This window comes from Podarcis tiliguerta (assembly GCF_965153285.1).
Source record: "Podarcis tiliguerta genome assembly, chromosome: 4".
NCBI classification, from domain to species: Eukaryota; Metazoa; Chordata; class Lepidosauria; order Squamata; family Lacertidae; genus Podarcis; species Podarcis tiliguerta.
This window is the reverse complement of record NC_139537.1, coordinates 62,811,933-62,829,123: the sequence shown is the minus strand read 5'-3', so window position 1 is coordinate 62,829,123 and position 17,191 is coordinate 62,811,933. Positions and strand designations below refer to the sequence as shown.

General features: G+C 45.9%; 1 protein-coding gene across 2 annotated transcripts in view; it reads right to left on the bottom strand.

The window, feature by feature from the left end:
* The window catches only part of RS1 (retinoschisin 1), a 39,685-nt gene that overhangs the window by 18,327 nt on the left and 4,167 nt on the right, over window positions 1-17,191 (bottom strand). For both annotated transcript variants that reach the window (XM_083439482.1, XM_083439481.1), the window contains exon 2: window positions 3,427-3,536. In XM_083439482.1, coding sequence (XP_083295608.1) covers window positions 3,427-3,478 — 52 coding nt within the window. In that variant the 5' untranslated portion in view covers window positions 3,479-3,536. The remainder of the gene's footprint in view (window positions 1-3,426; window positions 3,537-17,191) is intronic.

The window sequence follows — 17,191 nt, the reverse complement described above, 5'->3', positions numbered from 1 at the left end:
AACTACCTAACTTTGTCATTATTAATTTCAATGGGTTTACTCTGAATAAAACTTAGCCTAGTGTTCCTAGTTTTTGTTTATTTTGTTAATTGCTTTCTACCAAAGAATCTCAAAATGCTTTACAGTATAAAATTCATACAGCTATAACCCATCCAGCCCCATGCAGAACCACTTGCACACCAAACTATCCTGACCAAAGAACCACCTACTAACCTGTTTCACTGTCTTATTTAGATTAAGCCTCAGTTTGCTGGGTCTCATCCAGTTGATTACCATGGTCAACCCCCAGTTCAGCACATCTACCCCTACACCTCCTTGAGAAGAAAAGGATGAACAAATGGGCATGTCATCAGCATACTGATGGCAACATACAGTACTCCAAAAATTTAGATTACTAGGGATAGCCGAATCTATCAGTTTTGTCCCCCTCCCTGCCCATTTCTCATTTCTCCAATATTAAGTTCAGGTTCATCTTTAAATGCAAACTGAATCTAAATTCTTTCCCACCCCTATTGACCCCACTCAGCAGTTTCATGTAGATATTGAATAGCTGGAGAATAAGATTGAACACTGTGGAACGCTAGACTGCAGGCTCTAAGGGACCAAACAGGAACCACCTTCTGGAATTCCCTCAACCAAGCAGGACTGGAACCAAGACATTACTGCCCACTCCCAACTCAGATGTTCTAGAAGGATGCTAGAAATATTGAAAACTTGTATGAGATCAAGAACAACAACAGGGTCTCACACACACACCCTGTATCTTTCTCAACAAAGGTATGATGTAACAACAGCAGTTTCAGTGCTCAAACTGGGCCTGAAATGGATGCAGAAAATCAGTCCCATCTCAGAGAGCCTGGCTCCAAGAGCCCTGTAATTCATTGCAGTTGCTTGGTGCAAGAAGCAGGCATTTCTGTTTTCTCATCCTTCTCATCCATTGTTGTTCTTTACCCAAGTCCATTAGACCTTTAGGTAAACCCACAACTGCATCAGCCAACACATTTTGGCTGCAAACTCCTCACATATAATCGCCTTCTGCCATCTACTTACTTGGAAATGATTGTGGTGGCAGGATCCAGACAATAGCCTGGACTTAAGGATAGAAGTAGGAAATTTGATGAAATCAACCCAAATTGTTTTTCGGTTTATCTTGCAGTAGAATTTACAGTGCAGTTCTGTGCATGCATTCATAGAAGTTAAGTCCCACTGTGTACATGGGGCTTACTTTCAAGTAAAGTGTGTGTAAGATTGCTGTCTTAAGTCTTCCACCAACCACAGCGTATTTTGTTAGACAATATATAATGTGCTGTCCTTAGGCCCTATGCTACCATAGTCTCAACCAACAAGATAATTTGGCCCTTGCACTCAATTAGCGTTCAGGTTAAAGTTTGCTTAGATACTGCTTGTAGCAGAAACCTCCCTTGTGTAGCACACAAAGCTATTTCGTGCATGGTACAGTAACACACCAGAAAAGAATTAATCTGAGGAGGAAAGCAGAAGATGGTTTCCTCTCTGAGCTGCGTGCCAAATGGAAAAGAACTCATAAGCAGGTTACTACAAAGAACAAGATAATTGCTCCCAGCTTATGTGAATGACCTGGCAGTACCTCTTGGGATGCTGAGTTAAAGTGATTATCTTTACATAAAGGAACTGCTGGGAATTCTAAAAGAATGTTGAATCTTTGGATTTGAATGTTAAGAAAAGCATATGATACCACAGGTAATTCAGTCAAAAATGATAGTCTGGTATATGAATGTATGGTACTTAATCGTGATAGTCATTGATGCATCCATCCAAACACGTTAAAATGTGGATAAGCAAATGCAGTAATGTTGAAATCACAGCAGTATAGAGAAGAGGTGAGCAGACTTCAAGCTGGGCAGATCTACTTTATTTTTAAAATTGTGACTGCAGGAAGGCTCCTGTTCACTTACAATTTTGGACCAGGGTGCCTCTGAGAATATGCGCAGCCCAGTAACATTCTCATTACCAGAACTGAACTCAGTTCTTTCACACGCAGAAGTTTCAAAACCTGAGTGTTTTGTTGTCAAAGCAGCCTATTTTTTAAAAGCAGCTAAACTGTCACTACTATTTAAACCTCAGAGTCAGAAACTTGTCGATCTACTGCAAACCCCACCAGCATAGTCAGTTCTACCTTCTGCTTGCCCCAAACACAGAGAAAGTATCGGAGTAAAAACACAGGAAAAACAACTCCACCTCCAAATACTTTGACAGACTATAACATTTGTTCACAGAGTTTCCTTAATAAATGAAACAAAATAAAGAATATAAAGATATCAAATAACTGAAGGAATACAATGTTCAGAGCCACAGAGGTACAATAGATGTTTATGCATACTAATCTAACCATTATAACACTTTAGTTAGTTTAAACGTACTAAGAAAATCAGAGATTTTATCATCTAGCTATTCAAAGGCTGGACTATGATCTCCAGTGCACTTGTGCTGGCTCAGGACATAAGAAGAAGATGATTCTATGCCAACTTATGTACATTTAGGACAGCAGCCAAGATCTATAACATCTGTACTAAGAGCCAGCACTGCTTTTATCTGGCACAAGCAGGTGAATTAAGGTCAGGAAGGACCCCAAATCCATTTATTTTCACATCTGCAAATATTGAAGTTAGTGACTATTTTAGAATGCAATCAGATACTTCTCTAGGGACAAATTCCATTGGACTTAACGGGGCACTTCTAAGTATATATACATTTAGGATTGTGCTGTTAATCGCTGCACTGTCTACAGCTCATTCTACCCCCAATAGTTCATATGATTGGCTTTACCAAAGCCTTTTATTATTTTCAAACAGGCTGTGGAGAGATTGGGGGGTAGGGGGGATCATCTAGAAATGGCATGGAAAAGAGTACAGTTGCTAACAGGAGGCACACAGCCAACCTTTGGTTAATGATAAGCTAAAAATCATTCTTGCAGTTCAGCAGATCATCATAACAGTAATCCTTTTCTTAGGCTTTGGCTAGGATCCAAAGAACCGTGTAACATGTTCCGTGATCCCAAGGAACATTATGCTTACTTTCTTGGAACAACAGCCCTCATGGCACATGACAAAAGGAGTTTCATAAATCAGTTTGTGAGATAGCATAGGATATAGCTATTCCAATAAAATAAACTTGTAAAAAATGCACCGTGAAGTCCTTTGGATCATAGCCCCTTCCAGCAACATTCTGGCCTTTCCCTCTTATTCCGCAACTTTTAAAATGGCTGTTTGGCATTTGCACACAGCTATTTGATAAAACACACTAGAAGATCAGCACCCCTTCCTCTGGTGCAGGGCAACTACAAACGCCAGCATTTATCTAGAAAATAAAATTCACCCTTTGAATTTCAACAAGAATCTTCACAAATTATACCAATTTAAATGCCCGACAGGCACGATTGGTGCTTACCTTTATACCAGAAAAGAAGACACAGAACCACACTTCTTATCTTGAAATGCATCTTTATTTTCTTTCACCTTTCAGCTATGGCTGCTTATTGTGTGGCACAGCTTTCTCTGCTGAGATTAAGTTAAGCATAGTCTCGTTAAGCATCTTCCTCTTTTAGCTCTTAGGGGGTTTACCCAAGACACACTAATTCACTACAGTAAGCTACAATCAGCTTTGAAGGAAATATCAAGGGTAATGGTTCTTCTAGGCATCACAAAACATTTATTTCTTTAGAAACGGTTACCAACCACTTGATATTTTTAAATTTTCAAAGTGGTATTCAATTTAAAAAAAATAAAAATTCATTAAAAAATATAAAAGGATATATACTGATGGAACAGGAATTAGGGGATTCAAACACACAAAACATGGTTAAATCTTCTGGGTCTGACAGGTCCTTGACATGTGGATAATGTGAAAGGTCTAGGATTTTTATCTTTCTTTAAGGTTTTCCCTTAACAAACACACACTGCTCTGGAGATGATACACACAACAGCTGAAATATGCATCCGCTTAAGAAATTTAATGGGCCCACATAAAATAACTTGCCATTTGAATGGAAACAGTTTAGAATGTGTTTTACAGATTAGAACATAATGCCCCCCACCCCCAGGAGGCAAAAGGGGGTGGACTTCCCTTGTACTCTAGGTTAGCTTTAATAAGCCATGATGGAGAAGCCTCTAACAAGCAGGTGGTCAGATGCACCACAAAGTATCCTGTCTCCACATTGACAGACTGCATTAACAGGAACCGATCCCATAAAGACTCTCCTCCCAGAAGGGAGGGGAGTGGTTGTGGACGGGAGCCCCAACCCCGCCCACGCAGGGGCGGGAGCCCCTGCTTCTTCCGGCTCACCTGGCCGGTGCCTCACGCCCAGGAGGCGGCTCCCACCTGGAGCCGCCCGTAGAGGGGGAGGGCTTGACCTTAGTATATATGCTGGGGCCGGCCCCCTCCTCAGCCTCTTTCTACGTCGCTGCTTCGAGAGTCATCAGCTAGGAGTCATCACAGCCATCACAGGGAAGAGCCACGAGGTTTGGAGTTGGGGGGTCTGTGTGTGTGGAGGCTTGCCTTTTAACTTTAGGAGGCTTGCGTGCGCTCATTGCTTTACTGCTTTTAAAAATCCAGGTTTGCCTTGCTGTGTCCTCCTTTTTTCCATGTAAAAACCTACTTTTAACCTTCCATTTCCCCCCTCTCCTTGATTTGTTTGTGCGGTCTAAGTGCGAATTACCTTTCTTAAGCTGCAGCTTGCTCCCTTGCCCAGCACATGCCCCCGGTGAGGTCTGAGTGTGAGTGTGGCTCCATCTTTCTTTCTCCCTTGTCTCCTCGCTTGTCTTCCCTGCCTCTGCTTGGTAGCTGAGCTGTGCGTCTTATTTTAATTTTTGGCCAGGGTGCTTGTACATTTCCCCTCTATTGCCCTTGCCTGTCCAATCGCATGGCTGGTCCGGGTGACTGCATGGGGCTGATAATGCCAAGGTTGCAAGTTTGATCCCTGTATGGGACAGCTGAATATTTCTGCATTGCCTGGGTTGGACTAGATGATCCTCAGGGTTCCTTTTCCTGTTCCTCTCTAATTTTAAGTTGTGTGTGTGTGCTTGCAGCGTGTGTTGGTGCCTGCCGTTTATTGATTTATTACTCTTCTAGCGTGGGTTTAATTAATTTACCCTGCCATCCCTTCCATTGGTACCACTTAAATCGGGAGCCCCCTGTAAATTTTAAAGGCGGCCGGGGCTTGGGAAAGACTGTGCGCTTAAACCTCACCCCTCTTGGTTTCTCTAAGCCACCCCCCCCTTCGCTTGATGTTTGGGGGATAGAAATAAGGCAGGGCTTGGGGTGGACAATTCAGGGTTTCTGATCGGGGAACCATTCCTCAGCACTGCACGTTCATACGTTTAGAACCTTTGAAGGTGTGCCTTTGCCTGGTTCTTGTCATTGGCTTCACTTGCCAGTACAGGCTCCCTAAAGAAAACCACTTTTAAACAACAACAACAACAACAAAGGTTACGGCTTATGGTACCTTAATGAAAAGTCCAGGTTAATACACTGTTTATATTTCCACTCATTTTGGCTCACTGTACAGGATAGCTATTTTTCCTTTTCTTCAAAAAAATTTTCCTTGCCCGGCATGTTCATTTTCCCTCCACCCCTCCTCCCTCCCAACTCTCCCCCCCCCCCACTTTCCTTCTCTGCCCTCCACCCCTCCTCCCTCCCTACACCCCTCCCCTTGCAGGAGATACATTGGTCTTTGGACTTTCCTCTGCTTCTTGCCTGAGTAATCACAGTTGCCAGACAGGTTTTTCAACTGCTGGGGCAGGCTTGATTGCTCTCTGAGTGACCAGCATTTTGGGAGGCATTGTCTTTATGCACCTGGCAGTTCAGCAGCTCTAGTTGCATTGTCAGTTTAACTAACCAGCAGTTTGACCAATTACAGTCTTTTGTCTGTTTAAGCACCCTTATTTCCCTCAACTGGTCTCGAGCCACCTTGTGGGCAAAGATTTACTTTTCTTTGTTGGGCAAAGTTTCCTTTGTTTGATAAAGTTTCTCCAGCATGGCCGCTGGTGTGGAATCTTATTGATTTCCTTTGTCTTATTTTGGCTGCAGCTTTTGAGCATCTCCTTGTGAGCAGTTATTTTCAATTCTGTTTGATTACTTGGCATTGCTTTGCGCCTAGATTTGCCTATCATTTGAAAGGGGCAACTTAAGAGCCTGGATAGCTCAACTGGTTGAAGCATAATGCTGATAATGCCAAGGTTGCTGGTTATTGTTCATTTTGTCAGCATTTACGCGGAGCAATTGATAATAGTAATTCCTACTCATAGCTATAAATCCATTGGCTATTAATTGAGATACTATTCATTAATAGTTAATTCATCAACCGTGCTCCGAACTTTATTGATGCACAATAATTGTTTACTAACATTTATTTACAGTCAAGTTATTAATTGATTGGTGATATTAATACTAATTAAAAAAATAACAACAATAATAAAATAAAATAATAAATAAAATAAATTTGAAAAATAAATAATAATAATAAATAAATATAAATATAAATAATATAAATATAAATATAATAATAATAACAATAACAACAATAATAATAATAATAATAATAATAATAATAAATAAATAAATAATAATATTAAATAAATAAATAAATGAAAATTAAATTTAAAATAAAATAAAGTAATTAGTGACAAAATAAATAGCATTTTGCTAGTGCACAGAGCAGCTCATGGCGCCCAAGAAGAAGCGCACGGGTGCAGCACCAGCACACACTGCTGCTGGCGACCGTCATAATAATAAAACCGAAACCCATTTCGCATTTCCTCAATGCCTTCAGATCATTCATTGTTGACTATGAGCAGCGCTTTCTCTTAGCTATTCTTTAGTTCTATTTGCCTTGCGTTTCTTACTTCCTTGTTTCGCAAACCAGTTCCAGCCTTTAAACAACCCAGGTGCAGGCCCAAGCCCTCAGTCAGGAACGGCGGCTGTGCAAACTAGGTCTCGGGCTTGCTCGGTGACGACTTTCAGAACCGCATCAGGGCGCCTGTGTGGTGGCTGCCGGCCCGTATCAATAACCCGGTGGCTTCCAGTTCTTCTAGTTCTTTGCAGAATAAGCAGCCCAGGGTCTAGCTTCCAGAATCAGGCACCTCATCAGCCGGTGATGACAAGTCAGAATGGCTTACGCCCTTCATGTCGAGAAGAAGCCATCAGAGGTGTATCGCACTGGAAAGCTGGACCTTAGAAGGATTTAAAACGTAAGGTGTGCAGGTAATTCAATAAAGGGCAATGCCAATGTGCAGGGGCTCACCCAGCCACAGTGTGTTACAAAGGGAAGCGGCTCTTTCGGGGAGGTCGGGGCTCTCACCACTCTAGTTCCAGATGAACCCCCGCAGCAGGGAACCATCGATAAAGTCCTTCTGGGTCTAGCATTTTCTCAAATTCAGCTTTCTCCTCTCCTCAACCACTTGTCTATCCATCCGGACGGAAGTGCAGCATCCTATCTTTGGAAGGGTTTCTCAGAGGGTTAGAATCCTAGTAGTTGGCTCCTTAACCGTGAAGGACTCTACTAATCAGAAGTCAGTAAGGGAAAGGACGCTCGCCCCGCCCCATGGGTAGCTAGCCCCACCCCACCATGTGTGCCACTCTGGGTGCCAGAGCAGCTACCTCCGCCTCTGGAGTCACACTATGGCATACACTATGGGATGAACCCAACAGGGCCACCACTTAGCCCCTGCTTGGTCTCCAGACAGAGACATCCCTTCCCAGACCCACCCCCCTTTTGAGATTATTAGGCTACCAAATGTATCATTCCATAACACCTCATACAGGAATTATTTTTTCCTGGGAAACCTGCCTTTTCGCCCAGATCAACTACAAGAGCAGGACCACAGCTTTAACAAAATGACAGCCCAAACAGAAAGACACATGGGAGCAATGGTACTGCTTTGAAGTGTTCCAGATCCATTCCCTGTTCTCCCAATAAGCAGGGCAGCTGTGGGCAAAATTGCAAAGAAGTACAATAATGATTTAGTCCTCAGTCCTAGAATCTAGTAAGCCTTTAAGCCCAACAGTCGGAAACGCATTATTTCAGTCCGTTAACCATATTAGGGAACATGTATAGTTAGTAAACAAATTGCTAGTTTTGTGAGAAATAACACTGAAGTGGATAACGCTTTGGCTAAGAGCTCACCTTTGGCAATCTTCTAGAACATGTTGCATATGTAGCAGTTATTTCTAGCTAGAGTGAAACTGAAACCTGACATTTACAGTATCAAAACAACAACAACAACAACAACAACAACAGCAACAGCAACAACAACAACAACAAAAACCCTTCCCAAACCTGCATATAAACCTTGGGCAACGTGCCGAAGAAGAATCCCGGGGAATTTCGGCTCATTCACAATTTATCCTATCCGAAGGGCGGCTTAGTAAATGACGCCATTCCACCAGAGTTATGCTCGGTGAAGTATGCCACCTTCGATCACACGGTTAAATTGATCGGGAGTTTTGGTCAAGGGGCGCTTTTGGCGCAGTGTGATATTGAATCGGCTTTCCGCCTTTTGCCGGTGCATATTTCAAGGTAAATATTATGTGGATAAGGCCATGCCAATGGGCTGCTCTGTAGCCTGTTCGGCTTTCGAAACATTTAGCACCTTTTTGGATTGGGCCTTAAGATTTAAAACAAATTCCATTGGGGTTACGCACTATTTGGACGACTTTCTCTTCGTGGGGAGGTCCGGCTCCGGGGAATGCGCCTCACTGCTGGAGGCCTTTTCGGCCTTGGTGCAGGACCTGTAGGGTGGTTTTCCCCAGGGCGCCCCTTCTGCGCCCGGCTGGCCAGACTATCAGCGGGCCTCAAGTACCCGCATCAGAGGGTCCGACTTCCCAAGTCAATCAAGTCAGACTTGGAGGTTTGGGCTATGTTTCTGGAGCGCTACAATGGGGTCTCCTTGTGGCAGGATGTTATTAATCTGTCCTCAGACTTCCAGGTCCAATCCGACGCAGCAGGATCCTTAGGCTTCGGCATGTATTTCAGGGGTCGTTGGTGCGCTCAGCAGTGGCCGGCGAGCTGGCAGGGTACCGCCATCACTCGTGACCTTACTTTTCTCGAGTTCTTCCCTATAGCAGTAGCGGTACACATCTGGACAGAGGAGTTCCGAAATCGCCGGGTTTGCTTCAGATCTGACAATCAGGCAGTGGTAAAAATCTTGGCGAGGGAATCATCAAAAACGGCAAGGGTTTCCGCCCTCCTGCGATCTTTCGTCCTCCGGTGTCTTGAGTATAATATAGTCTTTTCAGCCAAATTTGTACCCGGAGTAGATAATAACATTGCTGATGCTTTATCTCGATTTCAGATGTCCCACTTCTGGTCGCTAGCACCTGGAGCTCAACTGTTGCCCAAACCCTTTCCGGAGCACCTGTGGAGCGTTGGAGACGCAAAGTGATCAAGGGAGTATTAGCGTCTATCGTGCCTTCCACTCTTAGGTCCTGCAAGAAGGCCTGGTGTGATTTCCTGGGCTTTAGGGTCAGGGTATCCGGGCAACCTGCTAGCGTGCCACCCACCACTGATGACGTCTTAGAATACTTAGCCCACCTGGACGACTTGGGGCGAGCATCTAAAACCTTTAAAATACATACGGCCGCCATCAGTTTTTTCGCCAAAGCGACATTGGCCTCTGACCCTTGCTGTGACTTTCTAGTTCGTAGAGCAATAGAGGGATGGGGTTGATCGCAACCGTCCAGAGCTAGGGGCCGCAAACCAATCTCATATGGGCTGCTCTGCCAGATACGGAAAAGCTAAGGTCGGTTTGTTGGTCCAAGTTCGAGGCCAGACTCTTTTCAGCGGCCTTTGCCATCGCCTTTTTCGGCGCCCTCCGGGTGGGCGAGGGGGTGGTTGAGGCAGCTGGAAATGGGTCTATGCGCGGGCTCCTGATGGAGGACGTCCACTTGTCTGAGGCAGGCATGACAGTCCGGATACGTCAGTCAAAGACGGATCAGGCTGGCAGGGGGGGTCCTAATAAAGCTTACAGCATCAGCGGAGCCCGGGCCATGCCCGGTCAAGGATACCAGGCGTTTTCCTCCGCCTGCGCCCTCCCGGTCCCGGTCCACTTCTAGTCCACGAGGACGGATCTCCTCTGTTAAGACACCAGTTTTCAAGGGTGCTCCGCAAGGCCATTGACGCTTGCGGTTTACCCTCACGGGATTACGCGGCGCATTCGTTCAGGATCGGCGCCGCCACAACAGCCACCTGCTTGGGCCTACCAGCTGATAGGATTAAGGAGATGGGCCGTTGGAAGTCTAATGCTTATAAAACTTATATACGTTAAATCGCGTCTACTTCCAGACCCCCCGCTTACCCTTTTTCTCTCTCCTTCATTTTCATAGTGGCTTTCAGGAAGACCGTGTGGATTTGTGGCCACAGTATTGTCCACTGGGCCCACAAGAGGGCTGTCAGCCGGGGCCTCACCGCCAACCTGGGCTTGCATCCAGGAGTACGTGTATATTGGTACGCCAGAAGAGGCATGCTCTGGCAGGAGCTTATGCCCTTGCTGAGGGCGAAGGTGGCAGCATTCGGGCCCCCCGACATTCTGATCATTCAGTTGGGCGAGAATGATCTTGTGAGCAGGAAAAGCGTGGACTTATCTTGGGCCATAAGGACTGATATCGATGAAATTGCGGCTTTGTGCCCCAGAACGACGTTGTTTTGGTCATCCCTCCTGAAAAGAACTGTTTGGCGCGGTGCGCAGAATTGTATGGCCATTGAAAGTCCTGAACCGGGCCGTGTCCCGCTGGGTGCGCTTTTTGTATGGCCAAGTTATCAGTCATGACCGCATCCGGATTGGCGATGGCGCCTTATACCGGGATGACGGGGTTCACCTCACGGATAAGGGGAATGACTTATGGTTGGACAGCGTAATCAGGAGTGTTAGGGATTGGTTACGGCTTTGAGGGTATTGGCGGCGAGCCTTTTCGGCTCGGGTGGCGGTTAGGCATTGGATTTGGGTGTTATGCTGTGTGGGAAGGCTAGGTGTGGCCATCGCCTACGCCTTCGATTTGGGTATTCCGTTAAAGGAATCCGGCGGTCGTGTATTCTGTCCGATGCCTGCTTGGCTGGAGGCCATGGCACGACCCCGGTGACATCAGGGGTGAGCCTATAGTTGGATAGGCATCAACTGGCTCCGCCTACCCTACTGATGATTCAACCCCTCTGCTGTGGTCATCCAATGCCTAAGCCAATACCTTTGCATTGCAGTAACCAATAAAGTTGTGGCCTTTTCCATGCCCATAAACCTTATACCACGCGTCCTTGTGTGTTTATTTCCACCTCACGGGGGTTGGGGGTCCTCGAACCACAAAGACTCTCCTCCCAGAAGGGAGGGGAGTGGTTGTGGACGGGAGCCCCAACCCCGCCCACGCAGGGGCGGGAGCCCCTGCTTCTTCCGGCTCACCTGGCCGGTGCCTCACGCCCAGGAGGCGGCTCCCACCTGGAGCCGCCCGTAGAGGGGGAGGGCTTGACCTTAGTATATATGCTGGGGCCGGCCCCCTCCTCAGCCTCTTTCTACGTCGCTGCTTCGAGAGTCACCCACCCTCCACTCCCTCTAGCTCAGGGCTCAAGTTTTCTTCTGGCCTTGCTATGGACCTTAGGTTGGTCGCCCGGTTGTCTGGGGGCCTGGTAGGAGTTTTTCCTGTTGGCATTAGGCCTATAGGTTTTTTCGCCTACCTCGTAGCAATCGTCACAACTTTTGTGGTATTGGTGGGTAGGTTAGGCATTGGATTTGGGTGTTATGCTGTGTGGGAAGGCTAGGTGTGGCCATCGCCTACGCCTTCGATTTGGGTATTCCGTTAAAGGAATCCGGCGGTCGTGTATTCTGTCCGATGCCTGCTTGGCTGGAGGCCATGGCACGACCCCGGTGACATCAGGGGTGAGCCTATAGTTGGATAGGCATCAACTGGCTCCGCCTACCCTACTGATGATTCAACCCCTCTGCTGTGGTCATCCAATGCCTAAGCCAATACCTTTGCATTGCAGTAACCAACAAAGTTGTGGCCTTTTCCATGCCCATAAACCTTATACCACGCGTCCTTGTGTGTTTATTTCCACCTCACGGGGGTTGGGGGTCCTCGAACCACAACTCTGGATTAAAGGCTGAGTTGGACACCTTGGCTGTCACAACAGCAGCATCAGCCTTGCTGTGGAGCCGAGCGACTTTATCCTCAAAGTGTTAAAGTTAGATACTGGATTGGTTGTATCAACAGCCCTATGCTGCCTAAGAAGGTTGCAGGAGGAGGAGACACCATGTAGACTACTCAGAGCAACTTGGAGAACGAAAGTTATAAATATAATACACAGAAATAAGTATTATCATTTATTCAATTTATATACACAGTAATAAGTACATACATTTCCACTTTGCTTAAGTTTGCCAAGACTCGGATCTACAAAAACAGATCAGCCATGGGTAGGATTGTCTGAATTATTATTTTTTTAAAAATAATAATTTTGATTAAAGATTATTTTGCATTTTGGTTGTGATCCTTGTATAATTGTTCTTCATTCCAAAGGCAGAGATACCTGCCTTACTTCAGTAAGGCTCTTAATTCAGTAGCAACTGTGTAGACTTGCCTGTCGTTCTTTTCAGCATATACAGTATAGTATGATCACATATGACCACAATGTGCCATTTTGTCACAAAACAGCCCCAGGTGAAAAACGATCCCTTCATCCATGCCACACAGCTTGACCCTCCCTGCAATCCAGCCTCCTTTCTCCAATCTATTTTTAAACCTCTGTATCGTCGTGAAAACAGATCACAACTGCATTTCGCGCACTGGTGCCTTGCGTAAATGTAAAAACAGGCACACGACTCTGAGCTAACCTGATTTAGGAAAATTTCATCCTTCAGGCCCATTCACAAAGAATCCCTAAAGACCAGAGGAAAAAACGCAGCCTTGCCACCTTCAGTTCTAGCAGTGCTGTTCTTTCAAGAAGAACACTTGAAGCACCAATACAGTGAGAAAAATACAAATCTAAAAAAAAAGCCAGAGAGCAAAGGGCGTGATGTCATGTGAAGGGACGCTGAGCGAACGCGTGTTGTGCGTTTCCTCAAAATCATGTACCATATAGGCCTTGCTCCCTTTATAAAACCGTGTTTAGGGCTGCAGCCTCGCTGATCTTAAAATGCAGAGCCTGGTGCAGCAGTATAGTTTTCAATCAACCTGTCCGTCCCCCGTCGTCGTCCCCCCCCCCGCTTCCTCCCTCTTCTTCCCAGGAATACGTGATCTTATGAAACAGGGAACACCCAGAGCAGCCTCTCTTTGTCGCATCCGCGTGGGACGCGCCTCCTGCGAGCTTCCTCGCCTCCCCCGCATCCTAGTCGAGGCTGCTCTGCATTTCTGCCGCACAGAGCCGAAGCGTGGGCGGCTGCAACAGCCATGCAATGATGGCAGGCGCGAGCAGAACTACATTGCTTTCGGCCGCCTCCCGCTAGTTCCTTTTCGAGGTGCGATTCCCTTGGCAACCCAGAGGAACACGCGGCCCGGGAAGGCTAGGGATCGCGGCGTGCGCCAGCTTTTGCCTGCAAGCCAACTCATCAGCCTCTCTTTATTTTCCGAACCCCCCTTTGCATGGGTGTAATGTGGGCGCAGTGCTCGTGCAGCCTACATGGATGGCAGCCGGTGGGATTAGGAAACCAGGAGGAAAGAGAGTAGCAGCACGAAGCGTGTTTGCGTTTCCACACGTTACAGTTGCGTGTCCACCCGAGGGCGGAATCCTGCCGCGGGGGAGGGCGATCGAGGGGTGTCGCCGTCTAGTGCAGAAGCTGCTTCTCTTCCCTCCCACGCACTCTCTTAGTTCTCCCCCTTTCGACGGCACCTGGGACGGGTGGGAGGCTGCCGGCGCAATGATAAACGCGGCCTCTTCTTTTGGTTTCTGGCGGCGTAAGGAAGAATTTTCCTGCGATTGAGCGTTTGGGCCCCCTAACCAGCCTTTGTTGAACATCAGCTGCCTTGGCTGAAGAAGTAGTGTTGATCAAGGGTGCCCCTGAGCGCGTGCAGAGGGCCTTCCCAGCGCCACTCTTAATAAGCGCAGCCCACGCCTGGGTGCATTCTCCCGGGGAGATTCAGATTAAGGAGAGGGTGGGACGGAGGCTCCCGGAGCTTCGCCCAGCTGAGCAACCCATTCACCTTTTTGGAATGCAAATAACTAACGGGCAGCAAAATTGTCCGGAACTCAGCCATCATAAAGCGGCATTGGGTATCCTTCTCTCTCCCCTCCCCTCCTTCCTTTGCCATTAGTTTACCCAGAGGGGATTGGAGGAATGAGGTGAGATTTCTGCAACTCCCGCGGTTAGGACGAAGAAGGAGGCGCGGGGGTGGGGGGAGAGAAAGAAAAAACAACTCAGTGGTTCCACTGGGGCTCGAACCCAGGACCTTCTGCGTGTAAAGCAGACGTGATAACCACTACACTATGGAACCATCACGACGGCTCCCTTTTCCGCCAATCTCCTTCTTCGTGGTGTCGGCCGTTTCCTGCTCTGTCATTGGCTTCGCCCAGTGCAAGAGGAGACGCGCCAGGAGGAAGAGGCGGGGCTGCGTTTCCGCGGCAATGCAGAGAAGGGGGAAAAAACAGGGTTTGCCTTAAGTTGCTTCCACGTATGAAATGTTTGTTTCCTTTCCTTACGCCGCTGCCAAAATAAATCAAGGAAAGAATTACGATTGTTGCTCAGGGTCCCAGGGATGATTCCCGTGATTATTGGGGATAGATTAAAAAAATTTAAAAAGTCACGGACGGGCGTGCAGGTCGACCGGTATTGGTATCCGAATAGCAATGTTATTTAGCAGAGCAAGGCTAACCGGGTCTACTCGGAAGTAAGTCCCCTGGACGTTAATGGGGCTTACTCCCAGGTAAACGATATGGGCTGCAGCCTTCATTATGTTTGGTTTGAGTCAAAAACAAAACTAATTGCACTTTCCTTCCTGATTGCAGCCTGTCCAACGCAAGTATGGTTTTGGGAGTCATTTAGCAAATTAGCCACTGCTTGCATTTCACAATTTGGAAAAAGAAGAAAAGGGCCAAGGGTGTGTATCAATGCAATGCAATCTATATAAGCTTCTCTCTTGAACTGCTCTTGGGTTTATTTCTAGCCAGTATTGTTATTAGGTTGTATTATTTTTCTTTTTCTGCACTGTGCTGATTTTGGAACTTTTGTAGAAAGGAGTGGCATAAACTCATTTGAAAACTGGTGATAAAAGAGAGTCCTTCGCTTCAGCTTTAGAAAGAATACATTATTATTATTACTATTATTATTATAAAATAAATAAATAAATATACTGTCCTTAATTGAAGATCAGAGGGTGGGTCTCTACATAAAAATACAAAATGAGAACACAAAATACGATACAAAACCATTAACTGCCCCCATAACACCTTTAACATAGCATAGAATGTTTAATTAGCCAAAGGCTTGGTTGAAAAGGAATGTTTTTCACCTGGTGCCTAAAGAAATTTAATGAAGACACCAGACAAGCGTCCCTGGGGAAAGCGTTCCACAAACGGAGCCACTGCAGAAAAGGCCATTTTTGTGTTGCCACCCTCCATATGTCTTGTGGAGTGGGCGCATGAAGAAGCCTCAGAAGGTGATTTCAGGGTCCAGGTCAATTCATATGAGAAGAGGTTCTTGAGGTATTGGCACCTGTTGAATTCTGCACTAGCTTTCAGCTCTTAAAGGTGCAGGATCTTTTGAACAAGAAAGGATCCTGAATCTTTTATAAGCTACTAACCATTAGGAAGTGGGGCTGCCCTACTGACTCTGAAGGGGCTTTGCCATCTAGTGCAGAGCTTTTCATGCTGTTGACACACTTTTTAGACATGCATCATTTTGTGACACAGTAATTCGGTTTTACTAGCAAACCAGAAGTTTGTAACATTTCCAGCCCTGGGAGGGGCGCGGGGAGCGTTCACGTGACACACTTAACGTGTCACAACACATAGTTTGGAAAGCTCTGATCTAGTGGAATGGAGAGTATCAGTTCAGCTGCTTCACAGAAGGAGTAATCTTTCTGTTTGACCCATATAGAAAAACCTGGGATGCAGGTGCAGTTTAGGTTGCCCATTCGTGAAATGCCACATGCTTTTATTACCAGTTATACATTCATGTAAAGGCCCACTGAGGAAGAGGAGAGATGTAGGTGTACATATATTTATAATACCTCTGCCACATCTGTTTAAAACTACTTGACTAGAATGAAACAAACATAATATGAATTGGGGGTCTGTCACTCTTAACCCCCCTAGAACTTTATAACATTGAACCCAGTGCTACCATATAACTTGCATACAATATATGTACTAAAGTTATGGTAAATTTGCAAAAATAAAATAAAATAAAAATATAATTCTGATCTGGAATAAAATATAAAGGAGAATGGGAAATGTACCCCAACAGACCCTACAGTATTCAGACTAGATTTCTGTCTAATTGCTCTTCCTACTGGACTGATCATCCCATGGACTGCAAGAAGATCAAACCTATCCATTCTTAAGGAAATCAGCCCTGAGTGCTCACTGGAAGGACAGATCCTGAAGCTGAGGCTCCAATACTTTGGCCACCTCATGAGAAGAGAAGACTCCCTGGAAAAGACCCTGATGCTGGGAATGATTGAAGGCATAAGGAGAAGGGGACGACAGAGGACGAGATGGTTGGACGGTGTTCTTGAAGCTACGAACATAAGTTTGACCAAACTGCGGGAGGCAGTGGAAGACAGGAGTGCCTGGCGTGCTTTGGTCCATGGGGTCACGAAGAGTCGGACACGACTAAACGACTAAACAACAACTCTTCCTACTGTTAACCAATAACAATAACTTTAGTCAAGCTAAGGAACTGAAATGAGAAGCATTAGTTACAATGATTTAACAATCATCTCCATGCTATCCACATTTGTGGATAAAAGTGCTATAAAACCCTCAGGAGCAATAAATGCTGAATAGCAGATACTGTTGGAATGCAACAACATAAAACGCAATAACCCGAAGGATGAGATCTGTTGAGATACTCTTTTGCTCCAGTTTACCTTCGAAGTAGATTATGGTGTTCTGTCAGCAGAGGGCTGTCAATCCTCGTTGAGAGTGGAGAGCGTGCTCACCTTTCTCTAAATAAGGTGGAGATTTTTGAGGTATATGAGACTCTTCCTGCACTGTCCTGTGTGTGTGTGTGTATATATA